This window comes from Macaca nemestrina, chromosome 15, assembly GCF_043159975.1.
Source record: "Macaca nemestrina isolate mMacNem1 chromosome 15, mMacNem.hap1, whole genome shotgun sequence".
In the NCBI taxonomy this organism is placed as follows: domain Eukaryota; kingdom Metazoa; phylum Chordata; class Mammalia; order Primates; family Cercopithecidae; genus Macaca; species Macaca nemestrina.
In genome coordinates this window covers 27,852,186-27,869,954 of record NC_092139.1, presented here as the reverse complement: position 1 = coordinate 27,869,954, position 17,769 = coordinate 27,852,186, and the positions used below count along the sequence as shown (strand labels likewise).

At 44.3% G+C, this 17,769-nt stretch overlaps 1 protein-coding gene across 2 annotated transcripts in view; it reads right to left on the bottom strand.

Moving 5' to 3' along the window:
• Window positions 1–17,769, bottom strand: part of LOC105496528 (SAM and HD domain containing deoxynucleoside triphosphate triphosphohydrolase 1) — a 61,892-nt gene that overhangs the window by 42,205 nt on the left and 1,918 nt on the right. Inside the window, exons 2-5 of one of the 2 annotated variants that reach the window (XM_071079356.1) lie at window positions 14,416–14,482; window positions 7,982–8,054; window positions 2,335–2,495; window positions 874–989 (exon numbers count right to left, since the gene is read on the bottom strand). In XM_071079356.1, coding sequence (XP_070935457.1) covers window positions 874–989; window positions 2,335–2,495; window positions 7,982–8,054; window positions 14,416–14,482 — 417 coding nt within the window. The remainder of the gene's footprint in view (window positions 1–873; window positions 990–2,334; window positions 2,496–7,981; window positions 8,055–14,415; window positions 14,483–17,769) is intronic. The other variant, XM_071079355.1, reaches the window with a different exon arrangement.

Sequence of the window (17,769 nt, the reverse complement as noted above, 5' to 3'; positions counted from 1 at the left end):
AATAAATGGGACAGTCCCCTTTCTCTCTGTCACAGGAAAAGGATGATACTCTTTTGCTTGGATTAAAGTGGCCCAAGACTTCACGTGGATCAGAAAACACAAGGAGTTCTCTAAATATGTTAATCCACTTGGGCAGATTAGAGATTATAAATATGAAAAAAAATGGATTTGACCAAATAACTGTAGGAAAAATGGTGATTTTATTTAAAAAGGAGGATAAAAGAAAAGTAAAATTCACACACCATCCTAAAAACAGTAGTAAGAAAAACTCATTATCAAAACGCCCTTTCATATAACCTGTAATAAAGATGATGGCCGGGCACGGTGGCTCCTGCCTGTAATCCCAGCGCTTTGGGATTTGGGAGGCTGAGGCTGGTGGATCACCTGAGTTCAGGAGTTCGAGACCAGCCTGGCCAACATGGTGAAACTCTGTCTCTGCTAAAAATACAAAAATTAGCTGGATATGATGGTGCATGCCCGTAATCCCAGCTACTCGGGAGGCTGAAGCACGAGAATTGCTTGAAACCAGGAAGCAGAGGTTACAGTGAGCCGATAATGAGCCGCTACACTCCAGCCTGGGCAACAGAGCAAGACTCCGTCTCAAAACAAAACAAAACAAACAAACAAAAAAACACTTTTAGCAAAGATGTCTAACATGAGAAATTCACTGAAAGATGCCAAGAATATAAAATAGCAATGTTTTCTACTTATGAATCATTCTAGGAAGAAGCAACAGTACATTTATACTAATGTCAACTGAAGAATTAAAATACAACTTCCATATTCTCTTGGTTGATCTGATTTTTTAATGTCAAAGAGAGGTAACATATGTTATGATTTTACATTACAACTTTGTCTCTTCGTACGGCTTACCGAGATCATGACAAAGTCCAGCAATCTGAACACACAGAATATCTCGTTCACTTATCTGCAGCTCTGGTTGTTTTTCACCCAGGGCGCGAACTAGACATCCTGCTAGATACCCCACCCTGCAGAGCAAAAACACAAAAAGTCACTCTTCCGTTTGCAAGAGGAGTGATGGTTCTGGTCCTCGAGAACTTCCTCAAATATTCTAACGTATCTTCAGGGCAACTTTACTCAACAGTCTATTTCAGAACGAGGCAGGTACACACACAAACGGAATCCCAAAAGCAGGACCTCTGGCTCAGTATCACCAATCATTAGAGGAATGCAAATCAAAACCACAGTGAGATACCACTTCACACCCCTTAGGATAGCTACTGTTAAAAAAAGAAAACCAGAAAATAACAAGTGTTGGACATGATGTGGAGAAATTGGAACCCTGTGCACTGTTAGTGGGGATGTATTATGGTGTAGTTGCCATGGAAATCAGTATGGGTGCTCCACAAAAATTAAAAATGGAATTACCACAGTGATTTAGCAATTTCACTTCTGGGTATACACCCACAATAACAAAGCAGGGTCTTGGAAAGATTGGCTGGGCTCAGTGGCTCACGCCTGTAATACCAGCACTTTGGGAGGCTGAGGCGGGCAGATCACTTGAGGTCAGGGGTTTGAGACCAGCCTGGCCAACATGTTGAAGCCCTATCACTACTAAAAAATACAAAAATTAGCTGAGCGTCGTGGCAGGTACCTGTAATTTCAGCTACTTGGAAGGGTGAGGCAGGAGAATTGTTTGAACCCAGGAGGCATAGGTTGCAGTGAGCCAAGATCGCACCATTGCACTCCAGCCTGGGCAACAGAACAAGACTCCGTACCGCACCCCCCCCGCCAAAAAAAGAAAGAAAATATATTTGTACCGACATGTTCATAGCAGCACTACTCAAAATAGCCAAGAAGTAAAAGCAACAGGTATCCATCAACAAATGAATAAACAAAATGTGGTGTATACATATGATAAATATTATTCAATCTTAAAAAGGAAAGAAATAAAAAATAAATTAATTAAAAAACTAATAAAAAAGAAGGAAATACTGACACATGCTACAACATGGATGAACTTTGAGGAAATTATGCTAAGTGAAATATGCCAGTGACAAAAAGACAAATATTGTATGATTTCATTAAGATGAGGTACCTAGAGTAGTCAAATACATAAACAGAAAGAAGAGGGTCAGGCGTGGTGGCTCATGCCTGTAATCCCAACACTTTGGGAGGCTGAGGTGGGCGGATCACCTGAGGTCGGGAGTTCGAGACCGGCCTGGCCAACATGATGAAACTCTATCTCCACTAAAAATACAAAATTAGCCGGGAGTGGTGGCGTGTGCCACCATGCCTAGCCTAAGATAACTATTTCATGAGACAGAGGAAATACCTAAAAACTGCAAGTTCCCCACCCCATTCCCTTCTTACCCTAGACTATGCTCAAATCGATTGTGTGAAGCTCCTGGAAAAACATAGTAACCACCTCCCAGCTGTTTGATGTATCGAAGACGTTGAAATTGAGGTGTGTCAATGATTCGGACGAGGAGAGGGTGGAGCTCAATGTGGCCATGGATAGGATCATTAATAACCTGGAAAATTATGTTTAATTAATATGAGTAATAACATGTAAGTCCACCTGAAATTTGTGTGCAGCCATTCCTAATTATAGTGCAAAGTCAAAGCGATTTGATTTTTCAAGTAAAAATACTAAGGAAAATGACAAGATGTTAACATCATTACCTTATTTAGGTATCACTATCAGACACATCAAGTATATTGGATCTGGCCGGGCGCGGTGGCTCAAGCCTGTAATCCCAGCACTTTGGGAGGCCGAGACGGGCGGATCACGAGGTCAGGAGATCGAGACCATCCTGGCTAACATGGTGAAACCCCGTCTCTACTAAAAAATACAAAAAACTAGCCGGGCGAGGTGGCGGGCGCCTGTAGTCCCAGCTACTCGGGAGGCTGAGGCAGGAGAATGGTCTAAACCCGGGAGGCGGAGTTTGCAGTGAGCTGAGATCCGGCCACTGCACCCCAGCCTGGGCGACAGAGCAAGACTCTGTCTCAAAAAAAAAAAAAAAAAAAGTATATTGGATCTGAGTATATTTTACTTCTTCTTAATGGATGCGAATAACAGAAAAATAAGGATTTTGATTTTTTTATTATGTATATGACTTAATTATTCTTTAATAATTTTGTCTTGTATTCAAGTTAAATATACATATTCATTTCGATTTAAACACATTCATTCACATCATGTAAGCCATATCACTATAGGTATTATGTCTAAATTTTTTTTTTTTTTTGACACGGAGTCTCACTGTGTCACCCAGGCTGGAGTGCAGTGGCACAATCTCGGCTCACTGCAACCTCTGCCTCCCAAGTTCAAGTTATTCTCCTGCCTCAGCCTCCCGAGTAGCTGGGACTACTGGGGTGTGCCACCACACTCAGCTAATTTTTGTATTTTGAGTAGAGACGGGGTTTCTCTGTGTTGGCCAGGCTGACCTCAAACTCCTGACCTAAAGTGATCCGCCCACCTTGGCCTCCCAAAGTGTTGGGATTACAGGCGTGAGCCACAGCACCCAGCCTAAATTTTTTTTTTTTTTTTTTTTTGAGACGGAGTCTCGCTCTGTCGCCGAGACTGGAGTGCAGTGGCCGGATCTCGGCTCACTGCAAGCTCCGCCTCCCGGGTTTACGCCATTCTCCTGCCTCAGCCTCCCGAGTAGCTGGGACTACAGACGCTCGCCACCTCGCCCGGCTATTTTTTTGTATTTTTTTTACTAGAGACGGGGTTTCACCGGGTTAGCCAGGATGGTCTTGATCTCCTGACCTCGTGATCCGCCCGTCTCGGCCTCCCAAAGTGCTGGGATTACAGGCTTGAGCCACCGAGCCCAGCCCAATTTTTTTTTTCTAAATGTGTCTGTACAGTACTCATTAAAACAGAAAGGAAAGAAAGGAGGGAGGGAAAGAAAGAAAGATGGAAATTCTTCTACCATATAGATAAGAAATCATGCAGGTCGGAGTGCAGGGGCTCACATCTGTAATTCCAGCACTTTGGGAGGCCAAGAGTTTGAGACTAGTCTGGGCAACATAGTGAGACCTCATCTCTTAAAAAAAAAAAAAAAATGCCGGGCGCGGTGGCTCAAGCCTGTAATCCCAGCACTTTGGGAGGCCGAGGCGGGCGGATCACGAGGTCAGGAGATCGAGACCATCCTGGTTAACACGGTGAAACCCCGTCTCTACTAAAAATACAAAGAAATTAGCCAGGCGTGGTGGCGGGAGCCTGTGGTTCCAGCTACTCAGGAGGCTGAGGCAGGAGAATGGAGTGAACCTGGGAGGCAGAGCTCGCAGTGAGCCGAGATTGTGCCACTGCACTCCAGAATGGACGACAGAGCGAGACTCCATCTCAAAAAAAAAAAAAAAAAATGCAGTGGCACACATCTGTAGTCCCAGGTACTCTAGAGGCTGAGGTAGGAAGATCCCTTGAGTCCCAGGGCATCAAGGCTGCAGTAACCTACTATTGTGCCACAACACTTCAGCCTGGGCGACAGAGAGAAACTGTGTCTCAAAAAAAGAAGATAAAAAGAAAGAAAATAATTTTGTACAGCTGAACGATGTATTTGTGTGTGTGTGTTGTTTTTGTTAGAGACAGGGTCTCGTTTTCTCACCAGGCTGCAGTGCGTTGGCTATTCACAGTCACAACCATAGCTTACTGTAGCCTCAAACTCCGAGGCCCAAGGGATCCTCCCGCCTCAGCCTCCCAAATAGCTGGGACTGCAGGCATGTACCACCATGCCTAGCTAATTTATTTTTATTCTTTGTGGAGACAAGGTCTTGCTATATTGCCCAGGCTGGTCTCCAACTCCTGGCCTCAAGCAATCATCGCACCTTTGGCCTCCTAAAGGGTTTACAAAAAAAAAAAATCATTTTTACCATAGTTTTACTGCCTTTTCTAAGTTTAGATATACAAATATGGCCAGGCGTGGTGGCTCATGTCTGTAATCCCAGCACTTTGGGAGGCTGAGGTGAACGGATCACGATGTTAGGAGATAGAGACCACAGCACCCAGCTATTTCTTTATTTTTGAGACAGAGTCTCACTCTGTCACCTAGGCTGGAGTTCAGTGGTGCAGTCTTGGCTCACTGCAACCTCCGCCTTCTGGGTTCAAGCGATTCTCCTGCCTCAGCCTCCTAAGTAGCTGGGACTACCGGCGTGCACCACCATGCCCAGCTAATTTTTTTTTGTATTTTTAGTTGAGACGGGGTTTCACCATATTGGCCAAACTGGTCTCGAACTCCTGACCTCATGATCCGCCCGCCTCAGCCTCCCAAAGTGCTGGAATTATAGGCACGAGTCACAGCGCGTGGCTAAAATCTACTTTTAAACCATTTAAGGACCTAAAAGCCTTCACTGTAAATTTTTCAGGTTGTAATAACTGTCTTGTTTTTGTTTTTGTTTTTTTTGAGACAGAGTCTAGCTCTATCACATAGGCTGGAGTACAGTGGTACAATCATGGCTCACTGCAACCTCTGCTTCCCAAGTTCAAGCGATCCTCCCACCTCAGCTTCCCAAGTAGCTGGAACTATACCATGCCTGTCTAATTTTTCTTTTTTTGGTAGAGATAGGGTTTCTGGCAGGGCATGGTGGCTCACGCCTGTAATGCCAGCACTTTGGGAGGCTGAGGCAGGTGGATTACCTGAGGTCAGGAGTTCGCGACCAGCCTGACCAACATGACAAAATCCCATCTCTACTAAAAATACAAAAATTAGCCAGGAGTGATGGTGGGCGCCTGTTATCCCAGCCACTCAGGAGGCTGAGGCAGGAAAATCACTTGAACCTGGGAGGCGAAGGTTGCAGTGAGCTGAGATTGTGCCACTGCACTCCAGCTTGGGCAACAGAGCAAGACTCTGTCTCAAAAAAAAAAAAGATTCATTGATACATTTGAAAAATTAGTCCTCATTATGTCAAACACTGCACTCCCTCTTCACCATTACACAATCTCAGCTTCAGAGGCCAACTGAACTAAATTTAGCATAAAGAACACTGTGACAAGAACAAACCATGGTGACCTTGGGTTCGGCAATGGTTTCTTAAATATGACACTAAAAGTACAAGACACAAATGAACAAAAAAATATAAATTGGATTACATAAAAACTTAAAACTTTTATGATCCAAAGACCACCACCAAAAAAGTAAAAAGACAACCCACAGACTAGGAAAAATTATTTGTGTATCATATCTCCCATAAGGATTTACATCCAGAACATGTAAAGAACTCTTACAACTCAAATAAAATTGTGTGTGATTGAACAACACTGTGAACTTTCTAAAAAGCACTGTCTTGCACACTAAAAATGAGTGAATCATACAACTTGTGAATTATATCTCAATAAAGCTATTTATGTTTTAAGTATCAAGTTAGGTAGGTATCAGATTAGGGAAGAAATCCTCGAGGGCTGCAACTGAGTAGCAAACTAGGTGAATTCTTTGCTGAACTGCACTGCTGATGAAGTTAAATTCATTTAAGGTATTGATTTCATTACTAGGCAGTGATTCGGTAGTTTGAAAATCTGTTTCCAACAACTATCATTTATAATTTATAAATGAGGTTAAATAATGTTGGTGGGTTTTTTTTTTTGAGACAGGGTCTCACTCTGTTGCCCAGGCTGGAGTACAGTGGTGTGATCATGGCTCACTGAAGCCTCGACCTCCGTGGGTTCAGGTGATTTTCCTAAATCAGCCTCCCAAGTAGCTGGGAATACAAGTGTGCACCACCACACCCAGCTAATTTTTCTATTGTTTGTAGATGGAATTTCACCATGTTGCCCAGGCTGGTCTTGAACTTAGGGGCTCAAGTGATCCACCCACCTTAGCCTCCCAAAGTGCTGGGATTACTGTGTGAGCCACCATGCCTGGTCAACAAAAAGAAAAAAACTATTTTTCTTTTTAAAGAAAAATAGAAAAAAGAATAAAAGTGGGCAATTGAAACCACTGACTGCCTTAAATATTACTTCAAAAATATATTATTGGCCGGGCACAGTGGCTCATGCCTGTAATCCCAACACTTTGGAAGGCCGAGGCAGGCAGATCATGAGGTCAGGAGTTTGAGGTCAGCCTGGCCAACATGTAACTTGCAAAAGCAAAATTAAAGTATGTATTTGAGTTATTTCAGATCCTGCTCTATAAGATCGTGCCACTGCACTCCAGCCTGGGCAACAGAGCAGACTCCATATCAAAAAAAAAAAAAAAAATACAAAAATTAGCCAGGTGTGGTGGCATGCACCCATAGTTCAAGCTACTGGGGTGGCTGAGATGGAAGGATCACTTGAGCCAGGGAGATGGAGGTTGGAGTGAGCTGAGATTGCGCCACTGTACTCCAGCCTGGATGACAGAGCAAGACCCAATTTCATTAAAAAATAAAAATAAAAATAAAAAAGAATGTACAAAGGAGGTCTTCAATAATTTCTAATATTTTGCTCTAAAAATAACAGACTTGAAGCAAATTAGGCAAAATATTAAGATTGGACAAGTTGGGTAGTGGTCTACTTATGCTTTTCTGTATGCTTAACATATTTTAGTTCTTCTTCTGATTTAAATACTCTGTGCTCATTTTAGAAAGTGCAGAAAGTTTAGAAAAGATCCACTACTCGCCAGGCGCGGTGGCTCACGCCTGTAATCCCAGAACTTTGGGAGGCCAAGGCGGGTGGATCAGGAGGTCAGGAGATCGAGACCATCCTGGCTAACACAGTGAAACCCCGTCTCTACTAAAAATACAAAAAATTAGCCGGGCATGGTGGCGGGAGCTTGTAGTCCCAGCTACTCGGGAGGCTGAGGCAGGAGAATGGCGTGAACCCAGGAGGCGGAGCTTGCAGTGAGCCGAGATTGCGCCACTGCACTCCAGAATGGGCAACAGAGTGAGACTCCATCTCAAAAAAAAAGAAAAGAAAAGATCTACTACTCGCAGTTCCATCACTGAGAAGCAGATTTCCTCCTATTCTCTTCAAAATGAATTTTACATAATTGAGTTATATCACTTTACATTCAAAAAACATAACAAACTCAGATCCTCTTACCTTCATTGTATCAACGTGGATTTGACCCAATCGCTGGATATAACTAAGCAGCTTCTTCCTCTCCCCCAAGGAACTAAAATTACAACAGGATAAGCAAGTCTATCATTATTTGCTTAATAATAATCCCTGCAGTATATAGTAGACATAATCAACTTTAGATAACCTACAGTAACATTGAAGTTAGATTGGAAGGAATAATCAATAATTCAAACATACTCCTCCTAGAAACTGTCTCCTTCCTTTGCTGCTAAGATAGGGAACTCTCCTGCTGAATCAATGTAGGCCTCCCCCAGGCTTCTGTCCTTGACCCTCTTCTCTCTTGATAAATTTACGACTTGAAAAAGTCCACATCTTGGCCAGGCGCGGTGGCTCAAGCCTGTAATCCCAGCACTTTGGGAGGCCGAGACGGGCGGATCACGAGGTCAGGAGATCAAGACCATCCTGGCTAACACGGTGAAACCCTGTCTCTACTAAAAAAACAAACAAAACAAAACAAAACAAAACAAAACTAGCCGGGCAAAGTGGCGGGCGCCTGTAGTCCCAGCTACTCAGGAGGCTGAGGCAGGAGAATGGCGTAAAGCCGGGAGGCGGAGCTTGCAGTGAGCTGAGATCCGGCCACTGTACTCGAGCCTGGGCGGCAGAGCAAGACTTCGTCTCAAAAAAAAAAAAAAGAAAAGAAAAAGAAAAAGTCCACATCTGCTTCATGTCTACTCAATGCTCATGCTGTACTTCATTTTAACCAGACTGAAGTCAACATCTACCCTCATAATCCTGGATTGATTTATGAGTACCAGGTATGACTCAAGCATGAATGAAATACATATGAAGGCCTTAACTTTATTTATATTCATTTTCCATTGTCAGTAATCCCTCATTAATGCTCCAGTTTCAAGGAAATACATAATGGGAATTAAATTTGAACAGCTCAAAGTCCGGTGATTCATCATCCTGCTTCATTTACAATTACTAGTTGGACCCAGCATATCCTCCTCCCTCCTGGCTGGGTGTCAACAGAGAGTGCAGGCGAAGGGTTTTACTGATCTACTAGCTAAGCAGATTGAAAAAAAGTATCTTTCTATAAGTCATACACAGACTGGGAGTCAGAGGCTCTACACTGGCCTCTATTGGTGTACCCTGAGACCCACGGTAATAAGAACACTTAAGAATGATTTCGGCCGGGCGCGGTGGCTCAAGCCTGTAATTCCAGCACTTTGGGAGGCCGAGACGGGCGGATCACGAGGTCAGGAGATCGAGACCATCCTGGCTAACCCGGTGAAACCCCGTCTCTACTAAAAAAAATACAAAAAAAAACTAGCCGGGCGAGATGGTGGGCGCCTGTAGTCCCAGCTACTCGGGAGGCTGAGGCAGGAGAATGGCGTAAACCCGGGAGGCGGAGCTTGCAGTGAGCTGAGATCCGGCCACTGCACTCCAGCCCGGGCGACAGAGCGAGACTCCGTCTCAAAAAAAAAAAAAAAAAAAAAGAATGATTTCTTGGGATACACAGAAGCATTATTACAACTGATAAATTAAAAAGCAGCATATTTTGTGTTTTCCCATTCCCCTATCCTCCTCATCAGTTTGACATAACAAGCACAGTGCAAAGCTAGGCTTTCAGAAGTACTTATAGGTGGACTCAGGTTAAGGGGAGCCACATAGTTGAGCATAACCAGAGTCACAGCATGAAGTATCAAACCTAAACTAACCCCATGGCCACCTACTGTTTTCCTAAACTGACACTCAGTATTCATCACTTAAAACCCAAAAATCAGCCAGGCACAGCACAGTGGCTTACGCCTGTAATCCCAGCACTTTGGGACGCCAAGGTGGGCGGATCACCTGAGGTCGGGAGTTCGAGACAAGCCTGACCAACATGGAGAAATCCCATCTCTACTGAAAATACAAAATTAGCCAGGCGTGGTGGTGGCGCGTGCCTATAATCCCAGCTACTCAGGAGGCTGAGGCAGGAGAATTGCTTGAACCCAGGAGGCAGAGGTTGCGGTAAGCCGAGATCGCGCCATTGCACCCCAGCCTGGGCAACAAGAGCAAAACTCTGTCTCAAAAACAAAACAAAACAAAACAAAAATCACTAATTAGAGTATATAGAAATAACCACCCAAAACCAGGGGGTTGTTTTGTTTTGTTTAGCAAAGGACATGGCGTTAAATAAACATTTAAAGAAGTCATGGGCCAGGATATTTAGACTACAAAATAATTTTATTCCTGTGTTCCAACATTTCTGAAAATTAATGCTTCTTACAACTGACATGTATATTTAATGTGACAATGTTTCTTACCTCTCTTTTTTTTTTTGAAATGGAGTCTTACTCTGTCGCCCAGGCTGGAGTGCAGTGACACAATTTTGGCTCACTGCAAGCTCCACCTCCCGGGTTCACGCCATTCTCCCACCTCAGCCTCCGAGTAGGTGGGACTACAGCCGCCCGTCACCACGCCCAGCTAATTTTTTTTTGTTTTTGTATTTTTAGTAGAGACAGGGTTTCACTGTGTTAGCCAGGATGGTCTCGATCTCCTGACCTTGTGATCTGCCCACCTTGGCCTCCCAAAGTGCTGGGATTACAGGCCTGAGCCACCACGCCTGGCCTGTTTCTTACTTCTTAAAAAAACCTTTATAAATCAATGGTTGTTCATAAAATTGACAGGCTACTAGGAGTGCTTGTCTAAGCTGGATTCTCCCTAGAAAGCAGGGTCCAGGATAAGAGCTTGCAAGTAATTAATCTTGGGGTGTGAACTCTGAGCACAGGGATTGGGGGGTCTAGGGAGGGTAAAGTAGGAAATTAGATAAAAATAGTACAAAGGTCCATTAACCAGTCAATTGCATTGGTATTAACCGTGAGCAACTGGATGGAGTGGTGGGTAGGGCTAATCCCACTGGCAACCTGTAAGGCAGCACTGTCCAGTAGAACTTTCTGTGATGATGGAAATGTTCTATATCTGCTCTGTCCAACACAGTAGCCGCTAGCCATAGTGACTACTGAGTACTTGAAATATGACTAGTGTAACTGAGGAATTTTTTATTTAATTTACTTCTAATTAATTTAAACATGAAGCTAGTTGTTACGATACAGAACAATACAGCTCTAAGGAGTCCTACAGAATTTGAGTTATGAGGTGGGGCACAGAGACGTGCAATATAGTGTTCCTTCTAGAATTTTGTCTGTTTTGTTCACTCATGTGCCCCAAGTTCATGGAAGAATGCCTAGTACATAGCTTTCCAAAAATATTCACTGAATGAATCAATAGCACTTGGGTCCACAAAGACACACATGGCTCCCTTGAAAAGAAAGACTGTATTGGAACAAATTCCATTCAGGCCCAATAGTAAGCAACTATTATATACAAGAAATAAGTAATAAGGGGGGCTTTGAGAGGACTGAGAGAGCTGAAATGTGGTTACGAAAGAGGCATGCCAGGCACGGTGACTCACGCCCTTAATCCCAGCACTTTGGGAGGCTGAGGTGGGCGGATCACAAGGTCAGGAGTTCAAGACCACCCTGGCCAACATAGTGAAACCCTGTCTCTACTAAAAATACGAAAATTAGCCGGGCATGGTGGTGCACACCTGTAGTCCCAGCTACTTGCGAGGCTGAGGTGGTAGAATCACTTGAACCTGGGAGGTGGCGGGTGCAGTGAGCCAAGATCACGCCACTGCACTCTAGCCTGAGTGACAGAGCAAGACTCCATCTCAAAATAAAACAAAACAAAACAAAAAAAACAAACTTTGGGAGGCCGAGGCGGGCAGATGACAAGGTCGGGAGATTGAGACCATCCTGGCTAACACGGTAAAACCCCATCTCTACTAAACATACAAAAAATTAGCTGAGCGTGGTGGCACACGCCGGTAGTCCCAGTTACTTAGGAGGCTGAGTCAGGAGAATCGCTTGAACCCAGGAGGCGGAGGTTGCAATGAGCCGAGATTGCACTACTGAACTCGAACTCCAGCCTGGGCAACAGAAAGAGACGTCGTCTCAAAAAAAAAAAAAAAAAAAAAAAAAAAAAAAAAAAAAGCGAGCCAAGTTGAGGTCCCTGGAGATTCTGATCCAAAGGATATTTACTGGAAGTCAGTTAAGTGTTCTGCAGTGATCTTGTTTCACGATCTACTTCTGTTATCAATTACTAAGCAACAGTGCAGGAAGTAATTCAGTATAATCCTTTGTTTTTATTCTTTGGTTACTGTTACCACAAACAACATGTAACTAAGTAAAATTTCAGAAGAGAAGGCCAATTCTCTAATAGAAACAAAATTTTCATTTTAAGAAGTATTTAAGGCTGGCGCAGTGGCTCACATCTGTAATCCCAGAACTTTTGGGAGGCAGAGGTGGATGGATCACCCGAGGTCAGGAGTTCGAGACCAGCCTGACCAACATAGAGAAACACCGTCTCTACCAAAAATACAAAATTAACTGGGCGTGGTGGCGCATGCCTGTAATCCCAGCTACTTGGGAGGCTGAGGCAAGAGAATCGCTTGAACCTGGGAGGTGGAGGTTACGGTGAGCCGATATTGTACCATTGCACTCCAGCCTGGGCAACAAGAGCGAAACTCCGTCTCAAAAAAAAAAAAAAAAAAAAAAAAAGAAGTATTTAAACACCAGATCCTCAACTGAGATCTTTAAAGGAGCCCCACTCTAATCTAGACACTAGAACCTACAGCCATACACAGAGATGGATCCATGGAACTAGGTATGTATGTATCTATCTATCTATCTATCTGTCTACCTACCTACCTACCTATCTACCTACCTATCTGAGATAGGGTCTTATTCTGCTGCTCAGGCTGGAGTCCAGGAGCTTATCATAGATCACTACAACCTTGAACTCCTGGGCTCAAGGGATCTTCCTGCTTCAGCCTCCTGAGTAGGTGGGACTACAGGTGCATGCACAGTCCCCGGCTAATTTTTTAATTTTCTGTAGAGATGGGGTCTTGCTTTATCACTATCTATAAAATTTACTAAGGGTTAATCATATGCTTCATCACTTTATGTACATCATCTCGTTATTGCTATCCATTTTACAGGTACAGAAATTGAAGGGTTAAATGACAAATTATACAACTAAAAAGTGCCTGTTTTGCATAGAGTCTTTTAATCTAATACGAGGGCATATTTCAATCTTTAGGAAAACCTAGAAATATGCTCAAGATAGGGATGTAGCCTTGATTTTCTTACTAACATTTTTTCCCTGTTGGTTCTTATGTATTTCCCAGTGTGTATAATTCAATTATTCTGAACTTGAGAGTAAAAAGTTGGTCATTACAAACTTGATGAAGGTTTGTCTGCAAAATTATTTGAAATAGGAATAAGGCCGGACAAGGTGGCTTACACCTGTAATCCCAGCACTTTGGGAGGCCAAGGCGGGCAGATCACCTGAGGTCAGGAGTTCGAGACCAGCCTGGCCAACATAGTGAAACCCCGTCTCTACTAAAAATACAAAACTTAGCCAGGCATGGTGGTGTGTGCCTGTAATCCCAGCTACTCAGGAAGCTGAGGCAAGAGAATGGTTTGAACCCGGGGGGTTCAGTGAGCTGAGATCACACTCCAGTCTGGGTGACAGAGTGAGACTCTGTCTCAAAAAATAAATAAATAAATAAAATTAAAAATAAACTAAAATAGGAATAAACAGTAATAGCAAACATAGGATTTGCACAGCGAAAACAAACAGCAGGTGGCCAGGTGCGGTGGCTCACACCTGTAATCCCAGCACTTTGGGAGGCAGAGGAGGGTGGATCACTTGAGGCCAGGAGTTCAAGACAAGTCCGGCCAACATGGCGAAACCCCATCTCTACTAAAAGTACAAAAATTAGTGGGGCAGCCTAGCATGGTAATCCCAGCACTTTGGGAGGCCGAGGCAGGCGGATCACGAGGTCAGGAGATAGAGACCATTCTGGCTAACATGGTGAAACCCTGTCTCTACTAAAAACACAAAAAATTAGCCAGGCGTGGTGGTGGGCACCTGTAGTCCCAGCTACTCGGGAGGCTGAGGCAGGAGAATGGCGTGAACCCGGGGGGCAGAGCTTGCAGTGAGCCGAGATCACGCCACTGCACTTCAGCCTGGGCGACAGAGCAAGACTCCATCTCAAAAAACAAAAACAAAAACAAAAACAAACAACAACAACAAAAAATTAGTGGGGCATGGTGGTGGGCACCTGTAATCCTAGCTACTCAGGAGGCTGAGGCAGGAGAATAACTTGAAGCCAAGAGGCAGAGGTTGTAGTGAGCCGAGATACTCCAGCCTGGGTGAACAAGAGACTGTCTCAAAAAAACAAACGAACAAACAAAACCAGCAGGCAAGGGATTCTGCTGTTTTAAAGCACTTCATAGATTTAAAATGAGGACAGTTTATATCAGAGATTTTGGGCTTTGTCCCTGAAAGATGGATAAAGTGTGTTTGGTTATAATGTGAATTTATTTCTTCATTCTTACCTTACTCCAAGATTTTCAAAATGAGACTCATCAAGACAGGGCAGTAATGCGCCTGTGATTTTGTTTTCTATGGAAGAAAAAAGACAAATTCAATGTATACAACATATGCTTTTCATTTTCTTTCAATTTGGATCCACCAACATTTACCCAGATCCACATAATAGAGTACCCACTACAGGCAATGGACTGTGCCAAGTACCACTTTTTTGATCTGCTACTTGTAAAGACTTAATTTTAATTAAATAACTAAACCAAGAAGCATTTTTTGATAAATCACGTGAAAATTTCAAAATTATTTGTGTAAATTAGTTCCAAGAAAAACCAGTTGCAAAAAGGAAAGTGAAACCTGACTACCTGTTGGGGTTTTGCCAGGTCAGCAGCTTCCTTTTAAACAGGAAAGGTTTGAGTTGGGGAGGGAAGGAAATGTAAGTCTATTGTTCTTAGAATTAACAAGTTAAAACCACGGATTCAAGAGTGCTTAAAGTGTTGATTTTTCTCAAACCTCCTGGGAAAGCACTCAATACTCCGTGATTTGAGAGAGTCCTATCTCTCTCTCTCTCTCTCTCTCTCTATGTGTGTATGTGTGTGTATAGTTGGGTTTTTTCCTTTCTCTTTCTATACAATTAATTCTAATCTTTCCTGACCTCAAATTCCAGAACTCTGGGCTATTTTCTTTTATTTTATTTTCTTTGAGACAGGGTTTTGCTTTGTTGCCCAGGTTGGAGTGCAGTGGTGCGATCACAGCTCACTGCAGCCTTGACCTCCTGGGCTCAAGCGATCCTCCTGCCTCAGCCTCCTGAGTAGCTGGGACCACAGGTGTGTACCACTGCACCTAGCTAATTTTTTATTTATTATATTTTTTGTAAAGTTGAGGTCTCCTGATGTTGCCCAGGCTGGTCTTGAACTCCTGGGCTCAAGTGATCTTCCCACATTGGCCTCCCAAAGTGCTGAGATTATAAGTGTGAGCTACTGGGCCAGGCCTCCAGTGGTTTTTGATGAGAACGCTTGTTAAGGTATAGATCATATGAGTTCTTGAGTCCAAAGACCTAACCTTAAAAAATCTAGCTCTTTTTTGTAGTGGTGTGAGCTCTGAAAAGTTACTTTACATCTTTGGACCTCGCATACGTCATTGGTAAAATGTGTTGAGTATAGCAACTTATTTCAGACTTCTTGTGAGGCTGTATTCCACAATGAGAAAAGGGACACTGTACCTTGTGCTTGGCTTGTCAAAAAAAAAAAAAAAAAAAAAAAAAAAATTAGACTTAGATAAAGAGAGACTTTTTTTTTTTTTTTGAGATGGAGTCTCACTCTGTTGTCCAGGCTGGAGTGCAGTGGTGCGATCTTGGCTCACTGCAACCTCCCCCTCCTGGGTTCAAGTGATTCTCCTGCCTCAGATTCCCAAGTAGCTGGGACTACAGGCACATACCACCATGCCCGGCTAAATTATGTATTTTTAGTATAGACGGGGTTTCACCATGTTGGCCAGGCTGGGCTTGAATTCCTGATCTCAGGTGATCTGCCTGCCTCGGCCTCCCAAAGTGCTAGGATTACAGGTGTGAGCCACCACTCCCAGCCAAGGGAAACTATTAGAAAGAAAGACAGGGCCGGGCGCGGTGGCTCACGCCTGTAATCCCAGCACTTTGGGAGGCCGAGGCGGGCGGATCACAAGGTCAGGAGATCGAGACCACGGTGAAACCCCATCTCTACTAAAAATACAAAAACTTAGCTGGGCGCGGTGGCGGGCGCCTGTGGTCCCAGCTACTCAGGAGGCTGAGGCAAGAGAATGGCATGATCCTGGGAGGCGGAGCTTGCAGTGAGCCAAGATCGCCCCACTGCAGTCCCGCCAGGGGGACAGAGCGAGACTCCGTCTCAAAAAAAAAAAAAAAAAAAAAAAAAAAGACGAAATATTTCTGGTCGGGCGCAGTGGCTCACACCTGTAATCCCAGCACTTTGGGAGACCAAGGCAGGTGGATCATCCAGTCAAGAGATTAAGACCATCCTGGCCAACATGGTGAAACCCCATTTCCACTAAAAATACAAAAATGAGCCGGGCATGGTGGTGGGCACATGTAGTCCCAATTATTCAGGAGATTGAGGGAGAAGAATTGCTTGAACCCAGGAGGCAGAGATTGCAGTGAGCCGAGATCACACCACTGCATTCCAGCCCGGCTATAGAGCGAGACTGTCTCAAAAAAAAAAAAAAAAAAGGCCGAGTAAGGTGGCTCAAGCCTGTAATCCCAGCACTTTGGGAGGCAGAGGTGGATGGATCACTTGAGGTCAGGAGTTCAAGACCAGCCTGGCCAACATGGTGAAACCCTATCTCTACTAAAATTACAAAATTAGTTGAGTGTGGTGGCGTGCACCTGTAAACCCAGCTATTCGGGAGGCTGAGGCAGAAGAACTGCCTTAAACCTAGGAAGCAGAGGTTGCAGTGAGCCAAGATCGTGCCAATGCACTCTAGCCTGGGTGACAGAGCAAGGCTCCGTCTCAGAAAAAAAAAAAAAAGAAGCCGGGCGCAGTGGCTCAAGCCTGTAATCCCAGCACTTTGGGAGGCCGAGACGGGTGGATCACGAGGTCAGGAGATCGAGACCATCCTGGCGAACACGGTGAAACCCCGTCTCTACTAAAAAATACAAAAAAACTAGCCGGGCGAGGTGGCGGGTGCCTGTAGTCCCAGCTACTCGGGAGGCTGAGGCAGGAGAATGGCGTAAACCCGGGAGGCGGAGCTTGCAGTGAGCCGAGATCCGGCCACTGCACTCCAGCCTGGGCGACAGAGCCAGACTCCATCTCAAAAAAAAAAAAAAAAAAAAGAAACTTAAAAAAAGAATCAAACAGAGGCCCAAGCATCAAAGGGAGGCTGGGCGCAGTGGCACACACTTGTAATCCCATCACTTTGGGAGGCCAAGGCAGGCGGATGATCACTCAAGGCCAAGAGTTTGAGACCAGCCAGGCCAACATGGCAAAACCCTGTCTCTAATTAAAAAAAAAAAAAAAACAAAAAACAGGCCGGGTGCAGTGGCTCACGCCTGTAATCCCGGCACTTTGGGAGGCTAAGGCAGGTGGATCAGGAGGTCAGGAGATGGATACCATCCTGGGCAACATGGTGAAACCCCATCTCTACTAAAAATACAAAAAAAATTAGCTGGGCATGGTGGTGCATGCCTGTAATCCCAGCTACTTGGGAGGCTGAGGCAGGAGAATCGCTTGAACCAGGCAGTTATAGGTTGCACTGGGCCCAGATGACGCCACTGCACTCCAGCCTGGCAACAGAGCAAGACTCCGTCTCAAAAAAAAAAAAGAATCTAAGAGAAAAATGGTCTTCTTTTATAATGGTAAAGGATGGGCAAGCAGAAG